The 26,879-nt window shown below is 45.7% G+C and overlaps 1 protein-coding gene across 6 annotated transcripts in view; it reads right to left on the bottom strand.

Annotated features, from left to right (window-relative positions):
• SEPTIN6 (septin 6) overlaps nucleotides 1-26,879 on the bottom strand; it is a 29,845-nt gene continuing 2,966 nt past the window's right edge. Inside the window, exons 2-11 of one of the 6 annotated variants that reach the window (XM_065077793.1) lie at nucleotides 22,731-22,845; nucleotides 15,267-15,462; nucleotides 13,915-14,101; nucleotides 13,549-13,710; nucleotides 9,430-9,526; nucleotides 8,993-9,161; nucleotides 8,360-8,492; nucleotides 7,509-7,699; nucleotides 5,509-5,552; nucleotides 1-506 (exon numbers count right to left, since the gene is read on the bottom strand). In XM_065077793.1, the coding sequence (XP_064933865.1) occupies nucleotides 5,549-5,552; nucleotides 7,509-7,699; nucleotides 8,360-8,492; nucleotides 8,993-9,161; nucleotides 9,430-9,526; nucleotides 13,549-13,710; nucleotides 13,915-14,101; nucleotides 15,267-15,462; nucleotides 22,731-22,845 (1,254 nt within the window). In that variant the 3' untranslated portion in view covers nucleotides 1-506; nucleotides 5,509-5,548. Of the gene's footprint in view, nucleotides 3,001-5,508; nucleotides 5,553-7,508; nucleotides 7,700-8,359; nucleotides 8,493-8,992; nucleotides 9,162-9,429; nucleotides 9,527-13,548; nucleotides 13,711-13,914; nucleotides 14,102-15,266; nucleotides 15,463-22,730; nucleotides 22,846-26,879 lie in introns of all 6 variants that reach the window. The other 5 variants (XM_065077794.1, XM_065077792.1, XM_065077789.1 and 2 more) reach the window with 5 other exon arrangements.

The following is a 26,879-nucleotide window of genomic DNA, read 5'->3' as shown; positions in this document are numbered from 1 at the left end:
TGAAAACACACAGTTCTTCTTACTTTATTTCTTTGTTAATTAAATATTTCATGGCTGCCAACAGAGCAAGTTGCACCATGTTTATATTTCCTTTGACTGTGAATGCACAGTTTCCAAAACCAATCAAATAACGTATTGAAAATATTCATTTGGCTTCAAACCTCATGGAAGCCCATGGCATTTATATTATTAAAGACACAATTAGAAAAAACATATGCCCGTAACAACATTTGAAAGTGTATTCGCTACATCGTTAGTCCGAACATCACATTTCTGTTGCTCTTCAAAATTCCAGGTAGACAATCACTTGTTACCCTGTCTTGTCACACAAATTACAAGACACTTCAACTTCAGATACCATGCAAGTCAGTAAAAGAGCTTCTCCCCAAGACACTAACACTGAAGGTTTGTTCCCCCCTCCCCAGACATAAGACCCTTAACCTCTTCTAGCAGTGGCATCTTCTCCCTCAGACCCCGTGCAGCTGGCGAAGACAGATTAAAAAAAGCTACAGAGAGAGAAAAGGGGAAAAAAAGAGAAAAAAACAGAAGATTAGCAAAAAAGAGAGAGACATTTGAAAAGCAGGAAGAAAAAGATGCAACACGAAAACAGCTGACAGAGGAGAGATGGAACCTCCTTGTGGTACCTGAAGTACTTCAAGTGAAAACCTTTTTTCCTAGGAGTCTTTAAAAAGACTTTATGTAACTTTCAATAGCATTCTAATAAGGCAAATGGTTGGGAGGAACAACCAGTGACCTGCAGCACGGTAAAAAGAAAAGCCACATTAAATGGTTATTTTAGCAGATAATCTAGAAATCGTTGACTGACTGACTCTGGTTTTGGGAGCAGGCCAACATTCAACAGTAGAGGAATATTCAACTTATTTTAACTTGTTTAAAAGTTAAAAACAAAACCACAAAACAACCAAAGACTTTTATGGGTAATAGAACTATTTATGGCGAAACAGAATACCTGAGAAAATACACTGTGATCAAGAGTTTTCCCTGCCTCGAGTCCGGAAACGGAGGCCAGGTTGTTGTTGGACCTGCCCAGAGCAGCTGACACCGTGTGCGCAGAAACCCTCTGTGAGGCTTCAGCACCATCCCGGCCACCTCGCTAGTAAATTCGCAGCGGCAGCTTGCACTAAAACCAACACCACCTATGAGAGCTGGGTCTGAGGTGTCTTGCCTTCCAAAAACCCGGGATGTGAAGGCTTTTTGTTGGAACTATTTGGCAGCAGGGTCAGGACGTGCGGATTCACCCACGTGGCCCGCACACGGTGCAGCTGGGGGAGCGGGGCACAGCACGCAAGGCTGACAGGGAAATGAGGATTACATGCTAATCTTTAGGCAGCGTGAAATCGCAAAAGAAAAAATAAAAGCAAATTAAAAAAAATATATAGATGATGTAATGAAAACAACACTCAGTATAAAACGTTTTTTATATCTCAACTACGTGATAATTAAACTAAGGTGGTGGTGTCATTTTAACGTCACCAATAAATACATTTAAACTGCGTTGTTATTTTGCCAGCAAAAATAACTCACAGAACTTATTTCCACATCCCTTATTTATCTGGGTGAAGAGGGACCAGGAGAAAGGGGGATCCATGAATCTTGTAGGATTTAAAGTTGCAGCATCCAAATCCTTCTTAGGACTAAATTTTACATTGTTTAATAAAAGCAATAACCACCAGTACATAGTAAAGACAGAATCACAATGAGGATATAGGAGAGAGCAAGGGTAACACCATGGAAAGGTCACAGCTGAAATGCTGTCACGTTTGATTAGACCCTCCGATTTAACAAGTAAATGAAGGTCCATTCCAGCCCATTGTATTCAGGGGTAATTACTCAGTACAGAGCCATGGGTTACTGTAAAAGAAGGGCAAAGAAAACAAAAAACAAAAGAAGTAAATGTTAACCAGCATTCACTGTCTCATGAAGTCTTTATTTAAAAACAAAACTCATCCAGAAATACACAAACACCTGCAGGCAAACCACAGTTACGCTTGGCCAGAGTGAACTCCTGGCCCCAGGGAGCAAAACACCCTCCTTTTTAGTGCAATTCCTGCAGTAAAACAAGGTTTTTGCTGGATAGAACATACGAAAAGCAACTTGCCAGCATCTGTACACCTGTAAACAGATGCCAAGTAAAAAAAATGTAAAGGTAATACTTTTTGCATTAAAACCAGAAATTGTTGGAATCACTGAGAAGAAAGTCGAAGAAATATCATCGTCTTTCTTCACAAGCATATGTACAGCAAGGTGACCAGCTTTCCCTGAGACCGGATCCGGGATGCGCACCCAGGTCAGCACACCGGGGGGGAGACAAGGCACGAGATCCTTCCTGACCCCTGCGGCATCCAGAGAACACTTGGTTGCAAACCCTGGATCCAAGTTTGAGAATCCCTCAAGCCTGGGGACCAAAGGTTTGGACTCAGGTCCACGCCTGTGAGGACGGCAAGTTTTGCAAAAAATCCTTTAAAATTATTAAGGGGGGTAAATGAGGGGTTAGATACAGCAAATTAAAAAGGGGAGAGGGCAGCCAATCTCTTCAGACAGCACATCCCACTCCACGGCAGCATCAGGCTGCATTCAGAGCGGTCCAGCGAAGGGCTGAACCCCCGGCACCGGGCAGCCGCGCTCTCCCACCACGCAGCCCGCGCACAAAACGGTGGGAGAGGCAGAAAGCCGAGCAACTGAGAAGCACGACACTGACCCTACGAGCACTCGGCAGCCTGCGACTGCCCAAAGCAGGAGAGGGATCGGCAATGAGCATCTCCTGCCAGTTCCACGGAAGCTTCTGCTGGATTATTCACAAGAAAAACCATAACCCAGAACAGCCAGGGGTGTGAACTCTTGCTTAAAACGAAATGGTGAATGCAGGAAGGGAGCAATGAGGAAAGGTGAGCAACAGGCACAGTGGCATAGCTGCGTGTTAACCGAACGTGGGGGCATTTGCTTCTGGTGTGAAGGGAAAGGTTCTACAGGAAACCCGAACTGAAAATGAAAGAAAAAGGCAGATTAATGGTTTTATGAATTAATGACAAAAAACAAATAAAAATATAAATGTTTCCTAACACACACACACAAAATAAATGTTGCTACGTGTTAATAAGGTTTAATTTGATTACAAAACATGCTTTATGCAGACACACACATGCGTACACGCACACACACTCAGCAGTGGGATGAACCACATTTATTTTCTAAAACAATCCTTTCACAGTTTTGCAAGCTACTGGACTCATCAACTGTGACTTGTTTGTATCCTCGCAAAACAGTGCAGCCCTGCAATACTTTATGGATCAATATGGAGAGTATTTTTCTGAATTCTGGAAAAGTACCGTATATACATATTTAATTCAGCAAGGACAAATGCCCATTGAAAAAGGCACTGTCTGCATTTGTATAGCAGGAACAAAGAACTTCATTTGATTCAAAGCCCAGCACACAGCAGTGCACAGTTACGAGGACTGACAAAAGCAATCCAAAACCAACACAAAATCAGTAATGTTCACTCTAGCTGCACTTCAGCTGTGCCTTCGTACGCAGCACCAGAATGAACACTGTTATTCTTCGAGCCTATTTTTCCACAGGCAGAGCATGGTAAGTAGAGAATTGTTCTTTCCATTGTTTTATGGTTACCGTTGGCAGCAGAGACATTAATTCAACCGGACTGCTCAAGATGACCACAAGCTCCGGTTCGAGTCAGTGCAAGACCCTTCTGAAGCTCTTCTGTTAAGTGGAACATCCCATTGAAATTAAATTCAAATGCCTCTCACTGACAGTGTTATGTTTACTTGCTTTTCCATTTCCCTTGGTGGAGCTAATACGGAAGGAATCCTGGAATCAGTTTTTCCCTATTTAAGGGCAGACCTTAAGTTAGTTTGGACTGTATCCTGGAGAGAATGTAAATCCTAGCTGTGTCTGCAGGGAAGGGTGGACTTGAGGCTGAGTTTTTAGGGTGTTTTATAGCTCAGTGCTGCTGTTCCAACAGGTCCCTTCTCCAAGAGACCTGCGCACCTCAGCCTGGGGTGCTGCCAGCCTTGCCTTGGATAATAAGTATTGCTGCTCTGTCAAGAAGCAAGACCTTCCTGTGGGAGCTTTCTTCTTCCTCTCACCAGAGAATCAACAGCAGATTTAAAAGGCTCAATTAAACACACTCAACCTAGCTATAACTAGACCACTGTCATTAGCAGTTTAACTAATAACCCTAATGAGGACGCTGCTCTCCTGCCAGGCACGTGCATTTCTTACGCATCTTTGTTTAAATGAGCCTTCACTTTACAATAGGTGCTGACGTTTCGTACTGCAGACATCTGCTTATGGCCAGGTTTGTTAACCCTTTCAGGCAACATTATCTGGTCCCTAAGCCTTCCCATGACTACATGGCCACCTTACATCCCTGCTCACGTGAAGGCAGAGACGCTCTGGACAGAGCCTGGAGCAGAGCTGACTCACGGCACAACACTGCTGACAGGGCTCTGCCCCAGTGGGAACTCTCCACGCCTTGGCCAGACTCCTCAAACGCAGATGCTGGCCTTGTTCGGGGACAAAGTGCACTGGCAGGCTTTCTGGACACGTCTTGAATGCAGCCCTCGATGACCACCAGCCTTACCCCAGCTGCGGCACACTGGGCATGGCTCCTAGCAGTGTGGGTCAGTGTCTGTCTGCCACAGTAACATCCAAACCATGGGCAACCCACTTGACGTTAAAATGTCATAAAGTCCCCTGGTCTATTTTCAGAGCCTTCATTATCTGCTAAACGCTCAGCCTCTCATCTCTTGGGGTTTTGGACAACCAACTATAATCGGTCAGCAGGTGAATACTGGTTTGGTTACCCGTCAGTAGTTTCTTTAACGCCCCCTTGTATATACATACACACACACACTCATGCGCACACAGTTTGGTGATTCTCTGGTACTTTGGGACACAGGAAAGCTCTGGGTTTGGCAGATTTTACCATCTGTTAGTATGTGAAGCGGGGGATAGAAGCTAGTCTGGCATCTACCTTCACCTGCGCTGTAACCACAAGTTAACACTACAACTTGGAGGGGTGGGAGAGAAGGAGGAGAAAGGGAAAAGACATTTTTGTGGCTAGCTGGGTTCTACCATCAGCACCACATCTCCATAGCAATTGTTGCCATAGTATCAACATGACCTATATGATTAAAGATTACAAGGAAATGAAATAAAGAAAATGGAGCCAACAAAGTGCTGGGAAGGTTTAAAAGGAAGAGGACCTAATCCTTTTTTTCTACATTTCATGTCCTAATATTGATTCACTCTACGTTTTACTTTGCAGAAGCTTTAAATACAAACTTAATTACATCTTTTTTCTACAACTGCATATGTAGAGAGATACTGGTTGAGCATGTATAGCAAGGGTGAAAGCAGCGGAAGACAGAGATAATACTTCTAGGCTTCTGGACTTGCACGGGATCTGCTTTTTTAGGAACTGTAACTGATCCCACTGTGAGCTCTATATTAGTTAATGACGCTTACCAGGACAATGAGCCTCATGCACCATGCAGCCAAACAGCAGCTAACTGTAAAACAGCATACATGTAAGAGCTAATAATGGTGATGATAATGATGTAACAAAAAAAAAAAAAACACAAACAAAAAAACCCAAAACAAACCAAAAACAACCAAACAAAAAAAATCAAGTAATGATTAGTGCAAATTACAGAGCTTGGGTTTGAAAGAGTCATCTGTGAAAGAAAAAGGCTAGTGAACTGCCAGCCACTAGTAAACAAGACAGAATTAAGCTACAGCTTGTGAAATTCATGGATTGTTAGAGATATAGATATTTACGATTTAAATGAATCATGAACAACTGGAGAAGCGAGTAAAGACGACAGCACCATTTCTAACACAGCTGTTTTCCTGGAGGAGAGAGAGGCCCCTAATACCTTCCCATGCCCTTCTCAAGTGCTGACCTATCTCTTGTGTGGAGTTTTCTGTGCGTTTTTGTGTCCTTAACTGACAAGGACGGTACTAATGTTTTTCCATATCTATGTGCTTGGTGCCATAGAGCTCTCCTGAGATCAAAACTGTTTCTAGGAACAAGGGCATGGCCTGGGCCACGGTGACTAATTGCTCAAACTACAGGGCATGTTGTCTCCCTTTTTTGCATTCCTGACCCTGACTGATCTCAGGGGTGAAGTCTGCAGTCCACAGAGTGCAGATGTCTGAGGGCTCTAAGCATGAAAGAACTCAGCTGTGTATTCCTCACACAGTCCAGGCTGGGGAGAGAAGTCTGTCCCCAGTCAGCCTCAGGCTCCTCAGTATGAGAAGACATTAAAACCCCCTGGAGGTAATTCAACAGAGCAAATCAAAATACACAGTGGAAAAAGGAACGGACAAGTGAGAAAAGGGCAGGAGCGCTAATTGCTCATTGCAAAAGAATACTGGCATTGAAGCAACTCCAGCACAAAACTAAAAAGACTAAACCAGGATTCCGTTCTGGATATTAGGTTTTTCCTCTCCTGTCTCATTTGATTCCAGCCTTAACAGTCAAGGGCTATTTTCTCTGACAAACAGTCCCGTCAGCTCTTTGGGCACATGCCATATTGTTCATATTAACAGCACTTTTCCATGTACTTAACACTGCGTAGCGCAGGCAAGATTTACTCTGGACTTCCCCTGGGGAAGTGCAGAGACGGGATTGTAGCAGTGGTGCAGAAACCAGACCCTTGTTTATCTGTGCACGGCTCTTTGTACACAAGCTTAGGTGGCACAGCACTCCATTTTGGGAAACGTACCCCTACGAGAAGAAAAGGAGCTGCTGCTTGCTAGGTGAACCAGGACTGTTTTAGCTGTATGGCTGGTTGCTCCTGAGCAGCTGCAGAGCATTAGGAGCCTGGCACGGGCACTGCAGATCACTGCCCAGATCACAGGATGCTGATGAGGGACTGGATCCTGTCACAGGGAACTCCCACTAAAGCCATGCAGTATCTCTCCCTGTTTCTGTGGGCAGCAAAAAGCTGAGTTAGGGCTGGAGAAGAATACTAGCACTAACAAAGAGCTATGACCTGTCCTGTAATTTTCCAGCCATACATTTTGCAGATTCCAGAATTCAAGACTATTAGTCTCCCTGAATAACTTCCACATTTTAAGCTTTTATACAACCTAAACAACTAAGACCCTGAGAAAGGACACGCCCCTCTCTGGGGGTAGGGGGACATCCCTGCTACCCACACGTGAGCCTTGGCAGCCAATACTGTTCCACTTTATTACAAGCACTGACAGACCAAGGGAGCAGCAGGGAATCTCGGGGAATAACAAGAAGTTCATCCTCTCTTGTGCTGTCGGCAAGCAATGAAGGATGACAGCTAAAGGTAAAATGCTTCCGGCAACTGCTCAGCCTTACCAGGGATTAAATCTGGCTGCAAACCTTCTGCTGATTAAGGACTGGCTGGGTTGGGAAAGAGAGAACACCCAGAAAAATAGTGAAGGAGAACCATTACCAAAAGGCAAATACCGCTGGGTTAGCAACTTACTTTTTTCTTTCCTTATCTCTTTTAAGAGTTTGCGATCCTCCAGCCTGCTGAGCCTGAGATTGGAGCAATTCAGCTGCTGTCTTCCTTTGTTTAAATGCATTTACTTCATCATCCAGAGACTTCTTCTTATCCTCTAGCTTCTTTTTTTCATCCTGATGTAACTTCTTCAGGCGATCAAACTTTTCATGCAGCTAGAGAGAAAGGAGAGAGGTGAGCCAGACCCAGCACTACCAGATATTCTGTTCACAGGAAAAGAGGAAGATGGAAGGATCCCATGAGACCTGAGCCTTCAAGTCTCCATTGGCCCCTATGTCATTTCTAACCCCCTGAGCTGACACTGCATAGACAAAGGGCAGGGAACAGTGTCCCTCCACAACAGCTTACAAACGCAGCAGTGTTCTAGTGATGCACCATTGCACAGACTAACAACAGAGGATTGGGAGAGTATAATCATAAAATAGTGTTAATCCATCTCTAGGGGTCTCTGCCTTATTCCTCTTTAAAGGTCAGTAAATGAATGTTTTTTTCATAATGATAATAAGTTGTATGGGTGTATTTTTTATATAACAAGACTGTACCAGGGCTTGAATTTTGCCACACTGCAATTCTCCATCAGAATCAAGACTACGGCAGTTCCATGGTGCAGTGAGTTGTACATGACAAGCACCGTGATCTAGTTTTGTCCCACAGGATGCACACCTTCACATCCCCATGACCCCAAGTTAAACTTTCAACTTGTCAATAAGAAAGTCCTAAACCACACTCTGCAGAAAGTGCTTTGGCAGCAGCTACCTGCTTGGGAGCAGATCTATCACTCACAACCATGAAGAGACAAGTACTGCATCCTTCACCTCTTTTTCAGCCTCCTTCAGCTCCGCTTCTTTTTCCTTGACCCTCTGGACAAACATCTGTCTCATTGCCTCTTCCTTTTTCTGCAGTTCTCCCAGAAACTCATTTCTTTTGGCTTCATAAGTTTCTTGCAAGCTGAAAATACAGGAAAGTCCAGTGATACGACTTGGGACAAACCCTGCTTCCTCTGAGCCTCTGAAATCAGGCCCTCACCAAGAATATTGCTTGCCCACAGCACATTTGCTACTCACCCACCCATATGTGCCCAAGGTCATCTTTATCCAACTGCTTCTGGGGTCTGCAAGCTATTGTACTTTTCTGTATGCTGAATGTTGGGCAATTCAAAGAGACCAGCTAGCAACAAATACTAGTTCAGAGGGACACTGCTGTATCTCTACAGCACAGACCTTTCTACTCCTATACTTGCATTTTCACGGTCAATCCTATGCACACTCTGCGTTTTCACCTTCTCTCACTCAGCCAGCACCTTTGCTGAAGTCTGGATTTATCTGACCTGGCAGGTTTTCTCGCTGCATTGGTTCCTGACGTGCTCTCTCAAGGGCACACACATACACACACAGAGCACAGCTAACAAAGCCTCTCTCGAGCTTTCCTGTCTCCTCCAAGGATCCTACCTGAAGGGTTTGCTGTCTGGATCAGTGTCCTTGAAACCCATCTCTTCCAGCTTACATCGCCGGTACAGCTCATAGTGGCGTGTGTGGGTCTGTTCGCGAAGGTCTTCCATGTTCACGCGAATCAGCATCTCCCGCAGCTTCACAAAGTCGCAGTGAGCTTCATTCTCCACTTTAAGATGACATGATAAGGAGTAAGATGGGGGCAGAGGCAGAGGTTTCTTCCCACATCCTCCACCTGTCTACTCCTGCAAGAGGTTTAACAGCCCTTCCAAGCAGAGAAAACTGTTGCTATAGGCCTTACACAAGAATTTAACAAAGGATAATTCCCAGTGAGATATTAAAATTCCAGCAGGCTACTTGCTCCTCTTATGAGAGCCCACTGCCTCCTGACAGAAGTATCACCATTCATGCCATGAAAATCCCAGGGCTCAACTCACCCTGCACTGTGCCCCAGGGGTACTGACGAGCTTTCAGCATTTTGTTTCCTATTTTCAGCTCCTCCGTGCTCCCGATCACTGCAAATGGCAAGTGGGCCTGGAACACATTTAATGATACTCAGGTTAGTCCCTCTCAACTCTGTCTGATTTGCCAGCACATAGGGATTAGCACAGCCACTGAGCAAGACAGTCATGATGCACACGCTAATCGCGGGGAATCTAGTCACCGGCCACTAGCCCAAGACAAGGGGGGAGAAGGGAGGGTCCTTTTTGGAAACCTTGTTAGTGCTACCACTCTATATCCTCTACCTGGCTGATCCTCCCAGCCACAGGGTCCCAGGTGAGATGAGCCAGTGCAAGACTGGCACCAGAACGACAGCTCAAACAACGTGCTGCGTGGCTCTGACTGCGGTGCTGTCCCAGGGATTGTCGTGGCTGAGGAGAGCATCTGCACAAGCACAGAAGCAACAGAAGAGGTCTTGGAGCCTTCTTGATTTGATCCCCCCAACCACTCCCCCAGCTCACACTGGAGCACAAGACAAGTCGCTCTACCAGATCATGAGATCGAAGTCCCTCCTTCACCCCAGAGTAACAGCGTTTTCCTCCCTGCTTGCTTCGGCCCTGGTAAAGAAGGGCTGAAATCACCCCTGCACTAGGTCAGCGTGCCCTGAGCTCTGCCCCAGGCTGACCCTGCATTCTCTGCGGCTGTGCCGAGCCTGCCCCGCACTAACACCCCACACGCTTCCTGCACTGCACTGGGGGTCACCCTCAGCACCCTTTCTCCCAAATCCCACAGCACTCCTTTATCAAAACTGCTCCTAAGAAACCCAAAGGAGTGCCAATGGCTTTATAAAAATCCTCATGGTACTGATACTACACGCAGCTACTGCTCGATGGCTGACAAGGGAGGCCAAATCCAGGGATCACACCCATGAGGAGCGGTCCTGGGGACAGCAGAACAGGGCTGTGCTGTTACCTCAGCTCTGCCTTTTACACTCTTCAATCCAAGATACACACTCCACAGAGTGTGGGCGTTACAAGTACCCAAAGACAAACTAAGAACAAGAGGAATTTGCTTTTCAAAAACTCCAAAATATAAACCAGTCACTTCTTACTAAAGAAGATACTTTTTGCCTTCTGCAGAGAAACTAAGAGGTGCACCCAGTACAAGCTCAGCAGCGTTGGAACAGAAACACTCCTGGCACCTCTCTAGGCTCAGAAAGCCTCACCTCACATTCCTCTCATTCCCCAAACTCAGGCAGCCAAGCAAACTCCCCAAACCTCAGATAGTGAAAGAAATACCGCGCTATGGCCACACAGGCGCAGCCTGAACCTCAGCCACCCATGGGCCAGGTTTCCGTCACCAGCAGAGTCACTTCCTCCACTGGTACCAACCCTTCGGCTGCTGTCTTTGCCAGGGAGAAAGTGCTGGGGATTTCCTTCTTTCACCAGCAAGGAAATTCCACCTCCCGCCAGGTGGGACAGCTCATATAGCTGCTTGTGGTTTCATTTAACTAGCAGGTGCGGGGAGAATATTTTCTTCAGTAATTAGACTAAATCATTCAAAATGGAAAAGCCAATAGGGAGTTGAAAGAATGCGAGAGCTTGTTTTTCTTATTTAAGAACAAAATCCAGGTGGGAAGAGACCTAAAGAATTTTGGACAGTGTTTTCTCTGAACTTGTAAAAATAAGCCTGGTGGGATTCTCAAGACGACCAAATCAGTTTCAAGGAAAATCAGGCATCTTGTTCCGAAGATTTGTTTAATCTGATTATTTTCTAAGTACTTTCCTTGATGCCTTTGTTCATGGTTAAATACTTGTTTTTCTGATCATCATGATTAAATCCTTCAGTTAATCAACTCCTGCCAGATCAAGCAATATTTTCCCTGTTTAGTAAATCAATTTGGAATGCAAAATACCTTGGGAAAAAAAAAGTCCTAATCAATCCAGCACAAGTGGCTACAATAAAGTAAAATACATACGAAAGTGAGTTTGCATTTTTTAAAGCCTAATTTTACTTTCAATGCAAAATACAACTAATGCAGGTTATAAGCAAAACATCAAGTAATCAAAAGACCAGTCTCAATTTTTTCTGTAACTAAAAACAAACAAACAAAACTGATCCAGAGAAGTTGCTGGTCAGCAAGAGGCACTACTTAAGCATGAAGTCTGCATTTACAACCTTTCAAAGACGTTGATCTGTAACAGACAAAGACAATGAAGTTTTCTGCAGAGAAGTACAAACACAAAGGTTAAGGCAACTGATTTAAATCAAAGTTTCCCACTCCTCAATCTTAAACATGACCAAAATTAACAAATTTAAGGCACAAACTTAACCCATCCTGGCTCTTTTACTGTCTCAATCCCTCCACAAGCTCATCTCCTGACCTGAAGCATAAGCAGATTTGCTGCTCATAAAATCAGTATTTGTATACAAGTTTTCCAGGCCTGCAAAACTGCCTTGATCAGATGCAGATTCTGGCCTGCTTAGTCCTCATAAACTTGGTAATTATGACTTGTATCAGTTTAACGGAGGATTTAAAGAGCTAATCTCTCTGTGCAGTGGCTGACACAACCCAGAAATGTCTATGACCTGAGTCAGCAGTTCCCTGCCAGAAGACATGTAAATGGTTCACAGATGAGCAGAGGTTTACCTCTGCCCTCAGAAGGACCAAGGGGAGAGGACTCCTCCCTTTGCCATCACACCTCTGGTTCCTTGAGGATGATGTTGCACGTTCATTTCCACTGTATTTCTGCACAGTGGGAGCACTAAGCACTGAGAAAGATCCCATCACAAAACTGCTCTGACCAGGAAACCACCACTGACAGCTCCTGCATTAGGATAAACTTCATGTTTCTTTCAGGCCTCCCTACAACCATTAATGTTAGAATGAGAGATGACACAAAAGCACATCAGCAAGACCTGTGCTTCATCAACAGCAGTTAAGCAACTTCCCCTACTTGCTTTCCTGTAAAAAGCCTTCTGGGAAATGAGACTATGGTCAGGATGGGCTGACAGAGGGTCCAAGGGACACCTTGCTCCATTTTCAGGGAGCCACAGACGAGGCACCCACAATACTGGGAACACCAGAGCCAGAACAACCACCTGCAGGCACCTTGAGACATGTTTGACCCAGGTTGAGCACTGTTTTTCAGATGTTGCTGGTTAAGCTGTGTAACTCCTGTCACAGGATCCTGGAAGTTCACTGCTGGGGGGTGACACATGGGACAGAAATCCAGAGAAACCCTTGAGCTCAACGGAGTTAGATGCTGGGGAAGTATGTGGGGGAAATGAAACATCATACCTGTTCCCTCTATTCTTATATAATCCAAAAGTGACCAAAAGCAGATATTTAGGCAAGAGCAGGGCCACTGGGCTGGATGGGCCTCTGGTCCCACCCTTGTGTTTTATTTTTCACATCAGCACTTGGATATAGCTCAAGGGAAGCCACTGCTCTAACCAGGCTCATTTTATCCCCCTGTCCATCTGTTCTGGCCAACAGCACCAGAGCCAAAACGCCGAACCCAACCAAGAACCCACCTAAGTAACTTGATCAATAACAAAACAGCAACTCAGTGCACACAGGAGTTCCAGAGTCAGCCAGCTGAAGGGGCTCTGCTGCAAGTACAGCAAGAGGAGATGCCCACAGAGGCAGGGCTTTGCAGGAAACACCAGCACAGGAGAACAAAACTGCTTGGTGCAAAAAACACAGAGTGAGGAACAGAGAGGTGTGTGTCCGTAGACAGCCTGCCCCTCACACCAGACAAGAAATACCCATCTGATTAATTCATAACCCAGGACCATCCTCACCCTGCACAGCCAAGCCTCACCATCTGTTCCATTTTCTACAAGTCCCTCAACAGATTTGCAGTAGGAGAGGGAAGGGGTTAAAACACAGTCTGTTTTCTGACTAGAAAAGCCCACCAGAGCAGTGGTAGCCCACCACAAGGCTCTGCTAGCCCAGGATGACACTGCAAGGATTGGATCCCTGTGAAATCTTCTGGTTTTAAAACACAAAATAAAAGGGAAACTGGATTTAAGAAGCACCCCAAAATGGGCCACCAATGCCTACAGTGATAGTACTGCTCTGAGATAGCAGGAAGTGCCGAGTCACTTACATTCATTGTCCCATTTATCTCTGCCACTGATTCATCGTCTGTTGGGAACTGGTAGATCTGGACCCCATTACTGACCAGTTCGCTTGTGATTTTTATCTTAAATTTGGTCAGCTCACTCTTGGAAATGGCATCAGATTTGGCAATAATGGGAATGATGTTCACCTAGAAAGGAAGAGAGTGGTAAGAAGTTCTCAGTTTTGCTCCAGGAAGTTTTTCCAAGTCTGCAATATACCTTACAAAAACTTAAGTGCTCAATAATCTACAGTCATCTACACTATTCAAGGTGGGCAGATGCACCCTGAAAAAGCCACAGCCTTTCCACCACACACATGGCAAAGCTGCACAGTAAGAGTTAAACACACCTACCTTGCTGTCAAGCTTCTTCATTGTTACCAAGTCCAGGGATTTCAGTGAGTGGCCTGTCGGAGCAATGAAGTACAAGCAAGCGTGGATCCGGGTGTCATGGTAGTTGTGCAAAGCCCTTTTTATCTTCAGTTCTTCTTGCAAGTAGGCTTCAAACTGAGCATCAATGAACTCGACGATGGGCTTATAGCTTTGGTGGAAGGAAAAAAAAAAAAAACTTGTACACTTTGCAGTCAGAGAGGTAAACTGTGCTCCTTTGCTTGCATTTAATAAAATAACTGCTTCTTAGATTTCACTTCCCAAGACCAATTCCCCCAATTGCCCTTCCTCCCCATCTGTATGAGATTTAAAAGTTGCACTACTGACAAGGAGATGCAGTCCTACATCAGACTCTAGCAGCCTGTTTGACAAAACACAGTACTAGAGACTCAGCAGAGGACAGGAGATGCACCATCCTCTCCAGGGGAAGTGCGCTCTCAGACTTTGAAATATGAGAGTGAGAGACTTTTAAAAGGAAGGATAACACAGACTCATTCGCAGCAGCATGTAACCCTTCTTGCACCCAGGGAGTGAACAGCTTGCTGCTCTCGCAGCCCCAAGTCCTGCAGCTGGAAGACACATCTCCATTCAGCAGCACCTTCGCCCACTGCTCTGGGGCAGGAAATCCCTGTCACTCCCCTGGCAAGGCCCTCTGAAACACAGACGCTGTCAGACTCACAATGTAAAGGACATCAGAGCATCTTAAACAAAACTAAAGAGAAAAATCTAACAGACCCACATGAAAGCAAATCCCACATACTACGTCTCTGTGGAGACGGGCCTTGGACTCTGGTGGAACTGCAAAGCCCTTAACCACCACACTCCAGCCACACTAGGACGTGAGTTGCCAGAGATACTCCCCAGAGTTCCTCGCTGCCTGTTTATCGTGATTCCTTTGGCAACATGCAAGAGTCTTGCCACAAGTGGCTGTTAAGCCAAACGGTCACCAGACCACACTAGTGGTTTGGTCGGCAGCTTGTGGTCAGCACAGCACCAGGAAGCAAGTGCAGATGCCCTGGAGCTCTCCACTCTCCCCACCAGATGAATTTGGGCAGAATGCTGCCAGCAGGGTGGATATTATTCTGACAGCATGAGAAAAGCTGCTTTGAGAGCTTGAGCAGTGCTGACACACCTCTGTCAGTGCTGACAGCCTCTGTCCTCTCTTCTACTTGCCCCATCCCAAAGAGGTGACACGGACAACCCGTAAGAGGGAAGGAGGAGAACTTTACAGCGCAGTCTGGCCCAACTAGGGCACAGGAAGAGACCCTGCATGAACAAACCAGGTCACGATACAGCCTCTCTCCCCCTTCACTCACCTGTCCTCTTTGTTGATCTGATCCCCAAAGCCCACTGTGCTCACAATGGTCAGCTTGAGGTTGACATTGCTCTCCTGCAGGTCATAGGTACTGGATTTCAGCTGGACCCCAGGCTGTGAGTGAGATGCTGGGTCACCTTCAAACTTGGTGTTGAAAAGCGTGTCCATGAGGGTAGACTTACCGAGGCCAGTTTCCCCTAATGGATGAGAAGAAAGTTGAAATGTTCCGTTGAATATTAATATGGTTTGGCCTTTCAGCTTCCAGATGTTAACAAGGGTGAAATTGTAGCAGATGAAAACAGATCTCATGCTCCAAAGGGATCGTCTGGCAAGCAGAAAGCCATGTACAATGGGAGGTCTGTATTCCGAGCAAATTACATTTCACAGTCTAATGACCATTAATATTGTTAGAAAACAGAGATGAAAAGAAAGAGGTGAAAATGCAAAGGGGAAAACATTGTTCAGATCCTGCATAAACCCACAACTACCCTTCAGAAGATGCTGTTTTCATTAAAAAGTGGGAGGGGGAATGAGGCTCACTTCCAATACCAAAAAAAGATGCTAGGGTTCAACAGGTCTCTAATAAGCAGCCACTGGAATAGTTTTCTTCTGTGCAGAAACACTGAGAGTTGGTTCCAGTCCTACAGCAAGCTGTGCAGTTGGTTTCTTATACCCACAACAGATTGAGTAGGGGGATCCACCTTCTAGACTGGGAGGGGGCATTTTCTGTAATATCTGGTTTCCATACCTTAGGGGCTACACAAGCTACACAATACTCAAAAATCTGCTTCTGAAAGTTCTGCAGCATTAAACTGATATATGGATTCCACCTATCAAAAGGGAAGTATTTCCTTGTCTGGAAGCGACAAATCCCAGAGACCAGTCTTAAATTTGTTTTAGATACATCCCGGGAAGAACAAAACAAAGCCCTCTGTGCACGCATTCCGCAGGGCAGCCACCCTCACTGTGCTCTGACAACGGAGCAGCTGGGCTGAAAGGATCTGACTGTGTGCTAAACTTGTAAGCAGTCTGGTCTGCTGCCCTGCGAGGGCTGTTTTGTTTTGTGGAAACAGCAATTTCTGAGCTGCCCATTTGGCTTTTGTGGAAACTTCAAGCTGAACCCCACCCGCTGAGAAGGCTGCTCCTCCAGCCTGCTGTGGGACCACAGGGAGTCGGTGTCTGGCTGGAGCAGCCTTCCCCTCCCTCCCCGAGCCCTCAGTTCCCAACCAAGACAACTTCATCATTTTCCTACTTCGCTCAGAAGAAAAGAGCTTCTTATTTTTGTAGGCTTAGAGGTCTGCAACAGATCCAAACTTGCATGAAATGCTCAATTCAACAAGGAGAAGCTCCTCCCCATCCTCCCCTGTCCAAATCTCCGAGCCTCACCTCTGCAAGCAGTCAAATTCCCCTCTCTTGGCCCCAGAAGGGACTTCTCTCACTCAAGGCTGAAGTACATGACAGACAGGGGAGGGCAAACATCCACTGCTCTGGGAACTGAGCGGTCTCTGATTGCCAGGATCATATATCAAGTATCTTTCCAGAAGGCAGCAAAATTCATTAACATTTGAAAGTCAATGTACACCTTGAGCTGCAGAGCTGCCCAGAGCCAGCCAAGAGCTTGTACTCCATCCCCTACTGATGCCAGCTATGGTCAGAACAGCCACAAATCCAGTTGCTCTTCATACCAATCCCGTTTGCAGTCTGAAGGGGTGAAGAGGGAGTCAGCACCGGGAGCTGGCATTCCTGCAGTCCCTTGTGCAGGCTCATGCATCAGCCGTAACTACACCAGCACCCACCGGCAAGCACAGACACAAGGATGGGAGGGGGACCCAGCAAAGCGCAAGGTTATCTCTGTGACTGGAAGAATGAGCTGGACCACCCAGAAGATTCATAGCTGATCACAGCAAGCCATTTGTTGACTGAATCTCATCGTCTGAGCTTTTGGTGTACTATTTGCCCCAAATGAGGAACAGGTGCCCAAAGCACAGCACACCAGAGTCATGGCCACGTTTTGGGCAGGGATTTTGAGAGTTAACAGCAGACAGCCTGCATGACCGCCAGGCCTTTCTCAGGGATTTCAGGAAAACAGCAGCATTTAAAAAAGACAAAAATCCCAACAGCCTGAGAAGGCTGCAGCATTTCCAGAGCCTCTGCCAAGGGATGGGTGGGACAGAGCAGCGGATGCCAGGATCCCTGATGGGGCATCTTGGGACAGGGGGCTCAGCTTGCTGGGAAGGCAGCCTTGGGGCGCGGGAGCATCACCCACACACCAGCCTGCAAAGCCCACCTGTGCTGCCATCCCGCACACTTCATCCCAAAGCCTGGCAGGCCCCGGAGCACGGTCACATCCAGCAACCCACATCCTGAGCCTCCAGGGCTGCAGGACAGAGTGATAGGGGAGCAGCAGCAGGGACCAGGGCAGGGAGCTGCTCTCTGCAGCGGATACACAAGGTCGCTTGTAAATCATGCTGGCTTCCGGGCAGACAAACACCCTGTAAATAGCCTGTCATTTCTGCTTCCCTCCTTCTTTACGGCGAAACGTGTTCACATGAGGCCAAGACCATTGTTTAAACACATCCTGAACCTGCTTATCATTACCTACTTTAAATCAACCTAATGTGATGTTTCCAGCAGGAGAGTGACTGTAACTGTCGGAGGGGCCAGGAGAAGTGCATAAGAGATGCAGGGAAATTTTTAAGAGAACATGCTTTTATATTCCACCTCATACCAGCTACACAGGGCCAGCAAAGGCAACTTCAAAGTCACACACTGAGGTTTTCCTCTAGGAAGGGGAAGATCTGAACTGGTAAGGCATTTTTCCCTAGGTGGGAGCTGCCCACCCAACACCTATAACACCAGCCACTAACATGGCATCTCAAACGTGAAGTCTGCACACTCAAAATGATATTCAGCCAGCAAATACACACATTCCCGCACTGTGTAGCCCCACCGACATAGCACAAGGAAGAGGACAGGAGAGAGAGGAATGTCTCAGCTAAAAGAAACACGTTAACGCTCATGGAGTGACGTAAGACAGTGAAAAACTGAAGAAGTTAATAAAGTGCTTTGCTGTATTAAATATGACCAGAGGTGAGGAGCAAAGCTACTTTGAAGGGCAAAACAACAGAAGGGAGGATTTTTGAATCTCCTGGGAGTTTCTGTCTGACACAGAGGCAACTTTCTGCTGGCTGGAAGATGTAAATGGTGCCAACTACTTCTTGTAAGGACAGGAGTCCAGATGGAACAGATGGCCTGATGAAAAGGACAAGTAGTCTGTGCTCGTTCCAGCTGACAGCACTGGAATCTTCTCCAAAAAGCAAAAACGATGAATGGGGATTAAGGGAGGCAAAATAACCATGGAAAAAGCAGCAGTATACGTAAACTGAGTGAGAGGCGTCCTTGGCAGGGAGATTATTTCCTGATGTCAGGCTTATAGGCACACATGTGATTTGATCTCCAAAACTGTACTTAGGGATTATGCAACTCGGCAGCAGTTTGCTCTCCCAAAGCAGGGCTGACAAAGCACTGTGGGGAGGACAGAGCAGGTACGGTGACCTTTACTGTTAGAGTTCTGCACCAGAAAGCTCTGACACCTACTGAAAAGGTGTGATGTGTGTCCATCCACGGGATGGGTTTTTGCTGTTAAATTTGATTATTTTCAGAGACGTGAGAAAAAAATGGCAAGGGACACCACATCAGTCAGGCTCTGGACATGCAGCGACTCCATACCAGTGCCTGGAAGGCACCACCCACCCTTAACACCCAACAGTCCATCAGGCTAGAGATGCTGTGCTGGGCTCCCCGCAGCTCCTCTCAGTCTCCTGAGATGCTCCCTGCTCCGACTGCACAGAGACGCAGCATCTTCAGTGCTCCACGGAAACGGTGCTGCAAGGAGTGAGCGATCCTGCCATCAGTACTGCAAAACAACACGTCACGCTACGCAGGCAAGTGACACCAACACCAGATATTCTGGGAGAGACTGAGATGAGGCAAGGCGTGAGGTGGAGGTGAATCGGTACCATACCTGTCTCTGGCACTGGGCAGCAGCCAAGGTGGAGGAACAGAAGCAGCTGTGCCAACAGCAAATGCTCCTTCCTTTGGGAAGCTCCCAGCTTCCCAAACCAAAACAGGTATCTTTGGGCTTCTTCCTTCCACAGAAATTTTGGCATCCTAAGCATCTCACAGCAGTAAGCTGAATTATCCACCACAAAGGCTGTACTTCCTTTTTGTGCCTGGTGATTTCATTTGATTTTCCCTAGTACATGTTAAGTGAAACAACAAACAACTGCTCACTGGCCCCTTTTTCCACATCACTCAGGATTTAGGAGGCCCTAGTCCTATAATCTTCAATCGACTCTGTGGGAGGACAGAGGAGCCCTTGGAGTATTTCCCTGCTCAAAGGCACGGAGCAGCTTTCACAAGAGTGCCCTTTCATGAGAGCACAACACCTGTCCTTCACAAGATTAGCAACCGTGGCTTCAGATATCAAATAATTCAATCTTAAAGAAAATGTATATGCATGCACAGCCCTTTCATGTGAAGAAATGGGAGCTAATCCAACATAGCAGGTTTGTCGACACAAGCCCTGAGGCAGCTCAGCCTGATAAGGCCATCTCACCCAGAGAGAGGAAAAAATAGTTCTTTTCATCTGACAGGCATACAGAGACACTGTATGATTCACCCATCGCAAGGTAAAGGCTCAGCTGTGGGCACAGGAGAAGGAACATGGGCTCACAAAAGATGCTGAAGCTCCTCAGAGGGCTATCCAGCTCCCAGCCACCACTGTCTGCCCCAGGGGACCAGTGATGAGGGGGCAGGAGAGGGCTGAGATCAGTGGCTCTTTGGTTGGAGAAACCCTGTTCTCTCCCCAGCTGGTTGCACCAGTGACCACAAAAACAACCACTGGGCAACTTCCAGGCTGCACAGTTGATCATGCCACAGAAAGCTGACTGCTGGAGAGCAGACAGCAGCTCTGCATGAGGAAACCTGTGCACATCCCTCCCTTCCCCAGCTGGTGAGAGCTCCCACACGCCAACGGACACACTCATTTGCAGTGAGGGACCTCAAGCAGTTGTGGTACAGACCCTGGGAATAGAGAAGGTATTTCAGCCACAAAATAGTTGTTTCTCATTGCACTGAATAGGCTGCTTAGAACAAATCCCAGGAGAGAGAAAGGGGGAAATGTATAATAGAATACTAGTCTAATGCAATTCTAATCTATCCTGGCAAAAACTGAGAAAATTTACATTAAAAAACGTCAGCCTCTTCTTCCTCTTTCTTTCCCACAACTCACTTAGAAATACAGTCAGCACAAAAGGTCTCAGCCATTAAATACTTCTCTAGCCTTTGCACTGAACTAAGAAGCAACTAACATTTTATCAGGAAAGCTTTAGGAAGAAAATGGTTGTGCTGAGGAGTAAAAGACTGGATAAACCATCTGCAGTCCCTAACTTGTTATGAGAGGTTTGCTCATTTACTCTGTCTTTGGCTCCAGTCTCAAAGGGGAGACAGCTTTCAGCATGAGAAGAGCTAAAAATTGCTCCACTCTGGATGTGATGCTGAGACTAATTTCTGAAGCTTTCCTTGGCTCCTCTGCCTGGAGCTGCAGGAACCGGTGGCTCAGATCCAGTATGGCGCAGAGCAAAACTGTCTTTGGATTTTTCCTCCAACAGATATCACCACCCACAGCTGAAAAATGGGGGACAATGAAATGCCTTTCTACCATGCTTTGTGCCCTATGGGATCAGTTCACTTATTGTTTTCTTGGCTCCAATCCTCATTTGTTCCCTGTTCTTTCAATTTTCCACCCAAAAGTCCTGCTGTACAAGTGAGACCCATCAGAATAAATGACAGATGGACTTCAGGACTTTTTGCTTTCTTTCTCCAGGATGTTTAAGAGTTCCACTTTATTATCACAAGACAACTCTTAAAAGGCATTTTAGAGCCTGACCTCCTCAACTCAAGATTTGCAAATTCTTTTCTAATGAAGTTCATTAATTTTTTCTAAAAAGTTTCCTTATTTCAAGATTGTCCATGTCTGTGTTATGACTATTCATAGAAGGCTGACATTAATAACTAATGTGCATTGATCTTGGCAAGTCCTTGTTATTCAGATCAACAAGCAATTAATGCATTCAATTTCTGTCCTGCAAAGAGGAAAGCAGAGGTGTTCAATTCCTCTCCATACATCAAAGTGAACAGAAAACTACAGGAGGCATCCACTGCTATACCAAAACTTGTAGAAAAAAACCACAGCAGCTCCATAAATGCAAAAGGAAATCATTAAGACTTCAGTCTTTGGGACAAGAGTTTCACTAGGTCATATCACATTCATGTACTGTGACTCAGCCTGACAGTGACCTCCACTTGTCAGCAAGGTTTATCATCTCACAGGAATGCCACTGTCAAAGAAAGTTTTCTTCTCAGCTTCATTTAACAGGGCTCTGCTCCCCTCCTCTTGCTCTACTCCTCCGGTCTCAGACTCAGCCCTGTCCTGGGCAAACACCAGGTCCGCACCATGAGTGGATCTCTCAGAGGAGGGGACAGACAACCTCTGTGCAGGTGCAGAGCTAATCACCAGCCAAGACGAGTCACCAGGAGGTGACCCACAGCTGCAGCTCTCCTCTCTGTCACACCAGGCACTGCTGGGAGCACTTGCAGACAGGGTTCACTCCAAGCAGCCATGACCGCACAATAACCTCCTGCTCCCAGAGGCAGGGCACTGGCATCAGTAAACCAAACCAACTGTCCTATCAGACAATTATCAATTCTCTTTTATTCATTTCCTTACCTCCCTTACCAAACTACTGTACCAAAGCCATACAAGATATGACTTCTGTTACCCAGGAGTGCCTCTGAGGAGGGACCATTTGGGATCCTAACCCTGGGGAAGACCTGCGAGACGGGCAGACGCTGCAGGGACAGACACTGACTCCTGCTACAGCGCCAGGCCCCAGCTGAGATCCATACCACATGGCAGCTTGGATAATCGTCTGACCAGCCAAGGCTTGGCCAGACACTATTTTAATTCAAGTATGCACAGAAGGGAGGAGAAAAAAAATAGCTTTTAGTGATTTAAGAGGGGCACGAGTGGTGTTTTGTTAAAAGAATTATAATAATAATTCAATACCTAACCAAACAAGACCTCAGAACAAAGTTCTCTGGCACGAGTATCTATTTTCTTTTAAAAACATGAAATTGAAACATACTAGGAAAATAAAGATCATAATAAAAGCTTGGGATTGTATGCATTTTATTTCTATGGTTCACTGCTTGGTAGAAAGCCATACTACATAACCTCAGCAGGGATTTCCCAGTGCACCAGTAAATCTTGTTACTGAAAATAGACAGAACAGTGGGGAAAATTTAAACCAAAGCTACCTTATTGACTGTCACCTACAAGCTACATCCAGCTGCAGAGAAGGCCCTTTTCAGCAAGAAAACTTCCCAAAATGGAAATACTCACCCACACACAGGATGTTGAAACAGAACCCATGATTAACTGACTTATTAACCAGCTGGTCAGGCAAACTGTCAAATCCTACATGTCCGGAAAGCGGGACAGTGCGACAGCCTTCGCCCTGAAATACAATGAAATAGTTGTGTCATTTTCAAGCAAAATACGCTTATCTGCGTAAACCCTGAAGACCGCCCAAGTAGAATCAACTGCACAGTCTGAGCAGAGATTTGCAGGTATCCTGCAAATCATACACTGTCAATTGTGTCAGCACGCTTCTCTCTTCTCCAAAACAAATCCAGACGGCACAAATAGAACATCTCAGTTGCCACACATTAGAAGGTAGCCCTGTCAGAAAAATATTAAACTTTGCAAAACACATATTCAAACACAGCTGCTGAAATAAAGAGAAGGCAAACCATGTTTCTTGAGAAATTATGTAGACACTGAAGTCTCACCTTACATTGAAACAAAGAACCCCCTGTGCAAACGAAGGTATTAATGATGCCTCCTCTTACAACCCTATTATAATTCATTTAATGTGAATTGTATCTCACATGTAATTCACACTCACAGCTGCAGTTAGAGAAACTCGCTGGAAAGAGTTAGGAAAACTGTACCTACATCTAGTAAATGAACAACGCAAACACACTGCCTCTGCAGAGCTCAGGAGCTGTAGTACAGAAACAGCAGAGAATATAGCCTTTGAGCTATGGAATACAGCAAGATCTTCCATATCATTGCAAAGACGGAAATCTCAGACTGCAAACAAGAGTCGGTCTGAATTTTTGAAGACTTAGGGGAGACCTCATCACCATGTTCCAGTATATATAAACAGGTGGCTACAAAGAAGATGGAGACTCCCTTTTTACAAGTCATTTGGAAAAGGTGCAAGTTACTCCTGGGGAGATTCTGACTGGACACAAGAGAGACATTTTTCACAATGCAAACAGTCAGCCATTGGAATAACCACCCCGTGGAAGTGGTGGATTCTCCAACACTGGCTGGACCACAGGATCCTTGTGGTCCCTCCCAACCTGGTACTCTATGTTTCTATAAAACAGCCAGCAGCACAAAAAAATCACGGATCACTGAAGGAAGCTGCAAGGAAGGTGTTCACATGGACAAGCGGCCAGATTACGCAACGCAGCAGGTCTTCTCGTGCTCTGAGTGTTGCTATGAACCTTCAGAGCCTATATTTGAAAGCTCGGAACTGAATAGGAAAAAAAAAGCTGAGAAAAAGTGTCCGGAACTGAGCTGCTTGTAACCACACATCCCTGTCAGAAGGCAGCAAAGGTACCCACACCTTCCTGCTGCAGGGCACAGGCGACTCCTGCCAGCCACCCAACAACGAGAGGTTGACCCAGTCACCCCAACCAGGCCTCCCCTCTCTGCCCCCGGGAGCAGAGGGGCTGAGCTCCAGCTCCAGCATGAGAGCACTCAGCATGGCTGCTTGCTTCTGGATGGGGGTCCAAAATTTTCACCTGGCCATAGCACAAAGGCCTATGTATGCCAAGGCACTTTGGGTTGTAAACCTGCACAGCAGACAGTAAATAAACCACATGCAGAGGCTCAGCCTCAGAAACTGCATAATGCAAAACGGAGAGTTGGTGCTAACATGAGTATTTGCATGCACGGGAAACTTCCCCTCCTGCAGCCCAGAGAAAAGTATTTCCCTCTCTGGAACAAAGGCTTTTCGTAACAAGGTATTTTAGTGTCAAATACAGAAAATTCCTCTCTGGTCTTTCAGGAACATCATTGGTTTGCAAGAAATACTACAACCAAAAGGCAATAGTTTATAGAGTGTAATTTTTAACTTATTATTTCAGAATCATGTTTTCATGATTCTTGAAAGCCCATTTATAGGGACAGGCATACTGGTTTTCCCTCTTCTGTTAATGGCACTGGTATTTTAGGCTAGGAAAACATCCCCAGGGACTGCCTTTACTACAGTAGCCCACCAGATTATGATTACTTGCCTTGTTACTGTTTTGCTGGTCTGGGTTTTTTTTTCCTCCAAATATGAGGCTCCAAATACACTTTAGCCATTAACCATATTTACCACCCTGTGATGTGTAAATATGTTTCCCCTTAGCCATATTTTGTGTATTAGTCTGACTCTTCCTGCCAAGATGTTCACTAAATATGGTGCTTTATTAATTCCTGAGCACCTTGCCTCCAAACGACATGTTCATCAGGGAAGTGCTCGAGATCCCCAGCAGATTCTGTTTTCGCCTTATGAGGATGCAGCTCAGATAATTCAAAAACAAACAGCTGAAGGAGAAGAAAGGGAGACCATCAGGCATGCGGATTTTGTGACAACACACCTCAACTCTCCTGAACTGCTTTCACCAAAACAATGACCCAGCACTGGGGTATCTCACGGCAGCATCTGATCTGCAGCGAAAGCACTGTGGCCCCAGTGAAAAATAGGTGGGTGGACAGAGTCCACAAAGGCATGAGAGAGAACCACAGGCAGACTCCTCCTGGGGAATGAGAAATATCAAGTGTATTTTTAATACTCAGCCTTAAAACTGCACTGTTGGAAGACTGTTTGAACACTACTCTCCCCAGGAAGCGTAGGCAGAAATGTAGGCTTTCATTAAGAACAAATCTTCTCATCCCTAAATATAAGTGCGATCCAGATGGAACAAAATAAATGGTAGAAGTTATGCCACTCTCAGCTTAGAGGAGGCATTTACTGTCGCACAGAATACAGCCTGCAAGTCATTTCCTGTAGCCTCTTTTTTCTAGTCACCTGTGGTTTTCTAATGCTGTTAAACCACACTTCACATCTGCTGCAGGCCAGGAAACAAGTACTGCAAAATCTGATTTCCAGTCACAGCACTTTGTGACTGTGCAACTGAGCCTCCATGTTACGTGCACAGCCATGAGGTATATTGTGCTACTGTGGTTAAAAATCCAAAGCCTGCTTGGCCAAGGCATTAAGAGATCAGATGCAGTGGGAAGGGGAAGGAAAAAAAAATAATTTAAGGTCAGACTGGTTTTGACACACATCAGAAAGTTGTCAGCAATTACCAAATCTGTTGAGAGAAAAGGAACATTTTCTATCTGATCCACCAAGAAACAGCGCAAGTCACCAGTCTTCACACACCAAGTGGTGTCTCTGTATCTAGAACACTGCTATTTATAAACAGCATCATCATAAACAACATATGAACACACAATTAGTCATCCTGCCTGTACATTAAATGTAGATTTGGATTATCTTGTTCAAAGATGAAGGAGAGTATGTTTAACTTACAAGGTTTTTGCTGAAAAAGTGTTCAAGAGCTATCTTCCGTTATTTATCTTCAAAAATAAACTTTCAGGTCAAATTTAACGTGTACAAAGAGGTACCAACAAGGTAAGCAAGGCTGAACTGTGTCAAGGCTTCTTCCACGAGCATCAGTGAGCACTGGATGGGTGAGAGGCCATCCGTACTCTATTCTGAAGTTCGCATCTTCCTGGAAGGAAGACAAACACGGGATCTCTGGAAAGCCAGCGTGAACACTGGCACCACACCAAGATACCAGATGCCTTTTTTTTTCCCCATATACACAGAGTGACCCTCCCTAGGGTAGAACGGGCTGCAGTTGCTCAGGACAGAGCAAACCTTGTTTCCCCCAAACAAGACTAAAAGAAAGAGAATAGCAACACACTATCTTGCTGCATTGCCAGGTGGCCCTATTGCAGAGCAAAAGTAAGGAGCAGCCACTTGGACAGGTTATCTTATTTTTTTACCTATATTTGGAGCATTTACACACCTTTTGTTAGGGTTTATCCCTGCCACAAAAACCTACTCTAATTCTTACAGAGAACTATCAGAAATATATGGAAAATACAAAGATGTTATAATAAATGACCCTGAGTCTGAAAACACTGCACATTAAATATCAGTTTACATAAAACGGGCAGGACTTAGGCTCCAGGTGTGTGAAACACTTCAGAGTTCTTGCGATGAAAATACGATTAGGGGAAAATCTTGCTGGATGTGCATCTTTGCCTTGATCTGCTCTACATGACAAGTAGGTACGGAGCTGTCAGCTCCCGACGTCCTCAAAGCCCCAGTGGCCACTAATGCTTCGTGGAGATAAAGCAGAGCATCCTCCCTGAGACACACAATGGTGCTGCTCATTGCAAATGTCAATGATCCAT

This window comes from Columba livia, chromosome 12 (assembly GCF_036013475.1).
Source record: "Columba livia isolate bColLiv1 breed racing homer chromosome 12, bColLiv1.pat.W.v2, whole genome shotgun sequence".
In the NCBI taxonomy this organism is placed as follows: domain Eukaryota; kingdom Metazoa; phylum Chordata; class Aves; order Columbiformes; family Columbidae; genus Columba; species Columba livia.
Note: the sequence above shows the minus strand (reverse complement) of the source record. Positions and strands in the feature narration are given on the sequence as shown.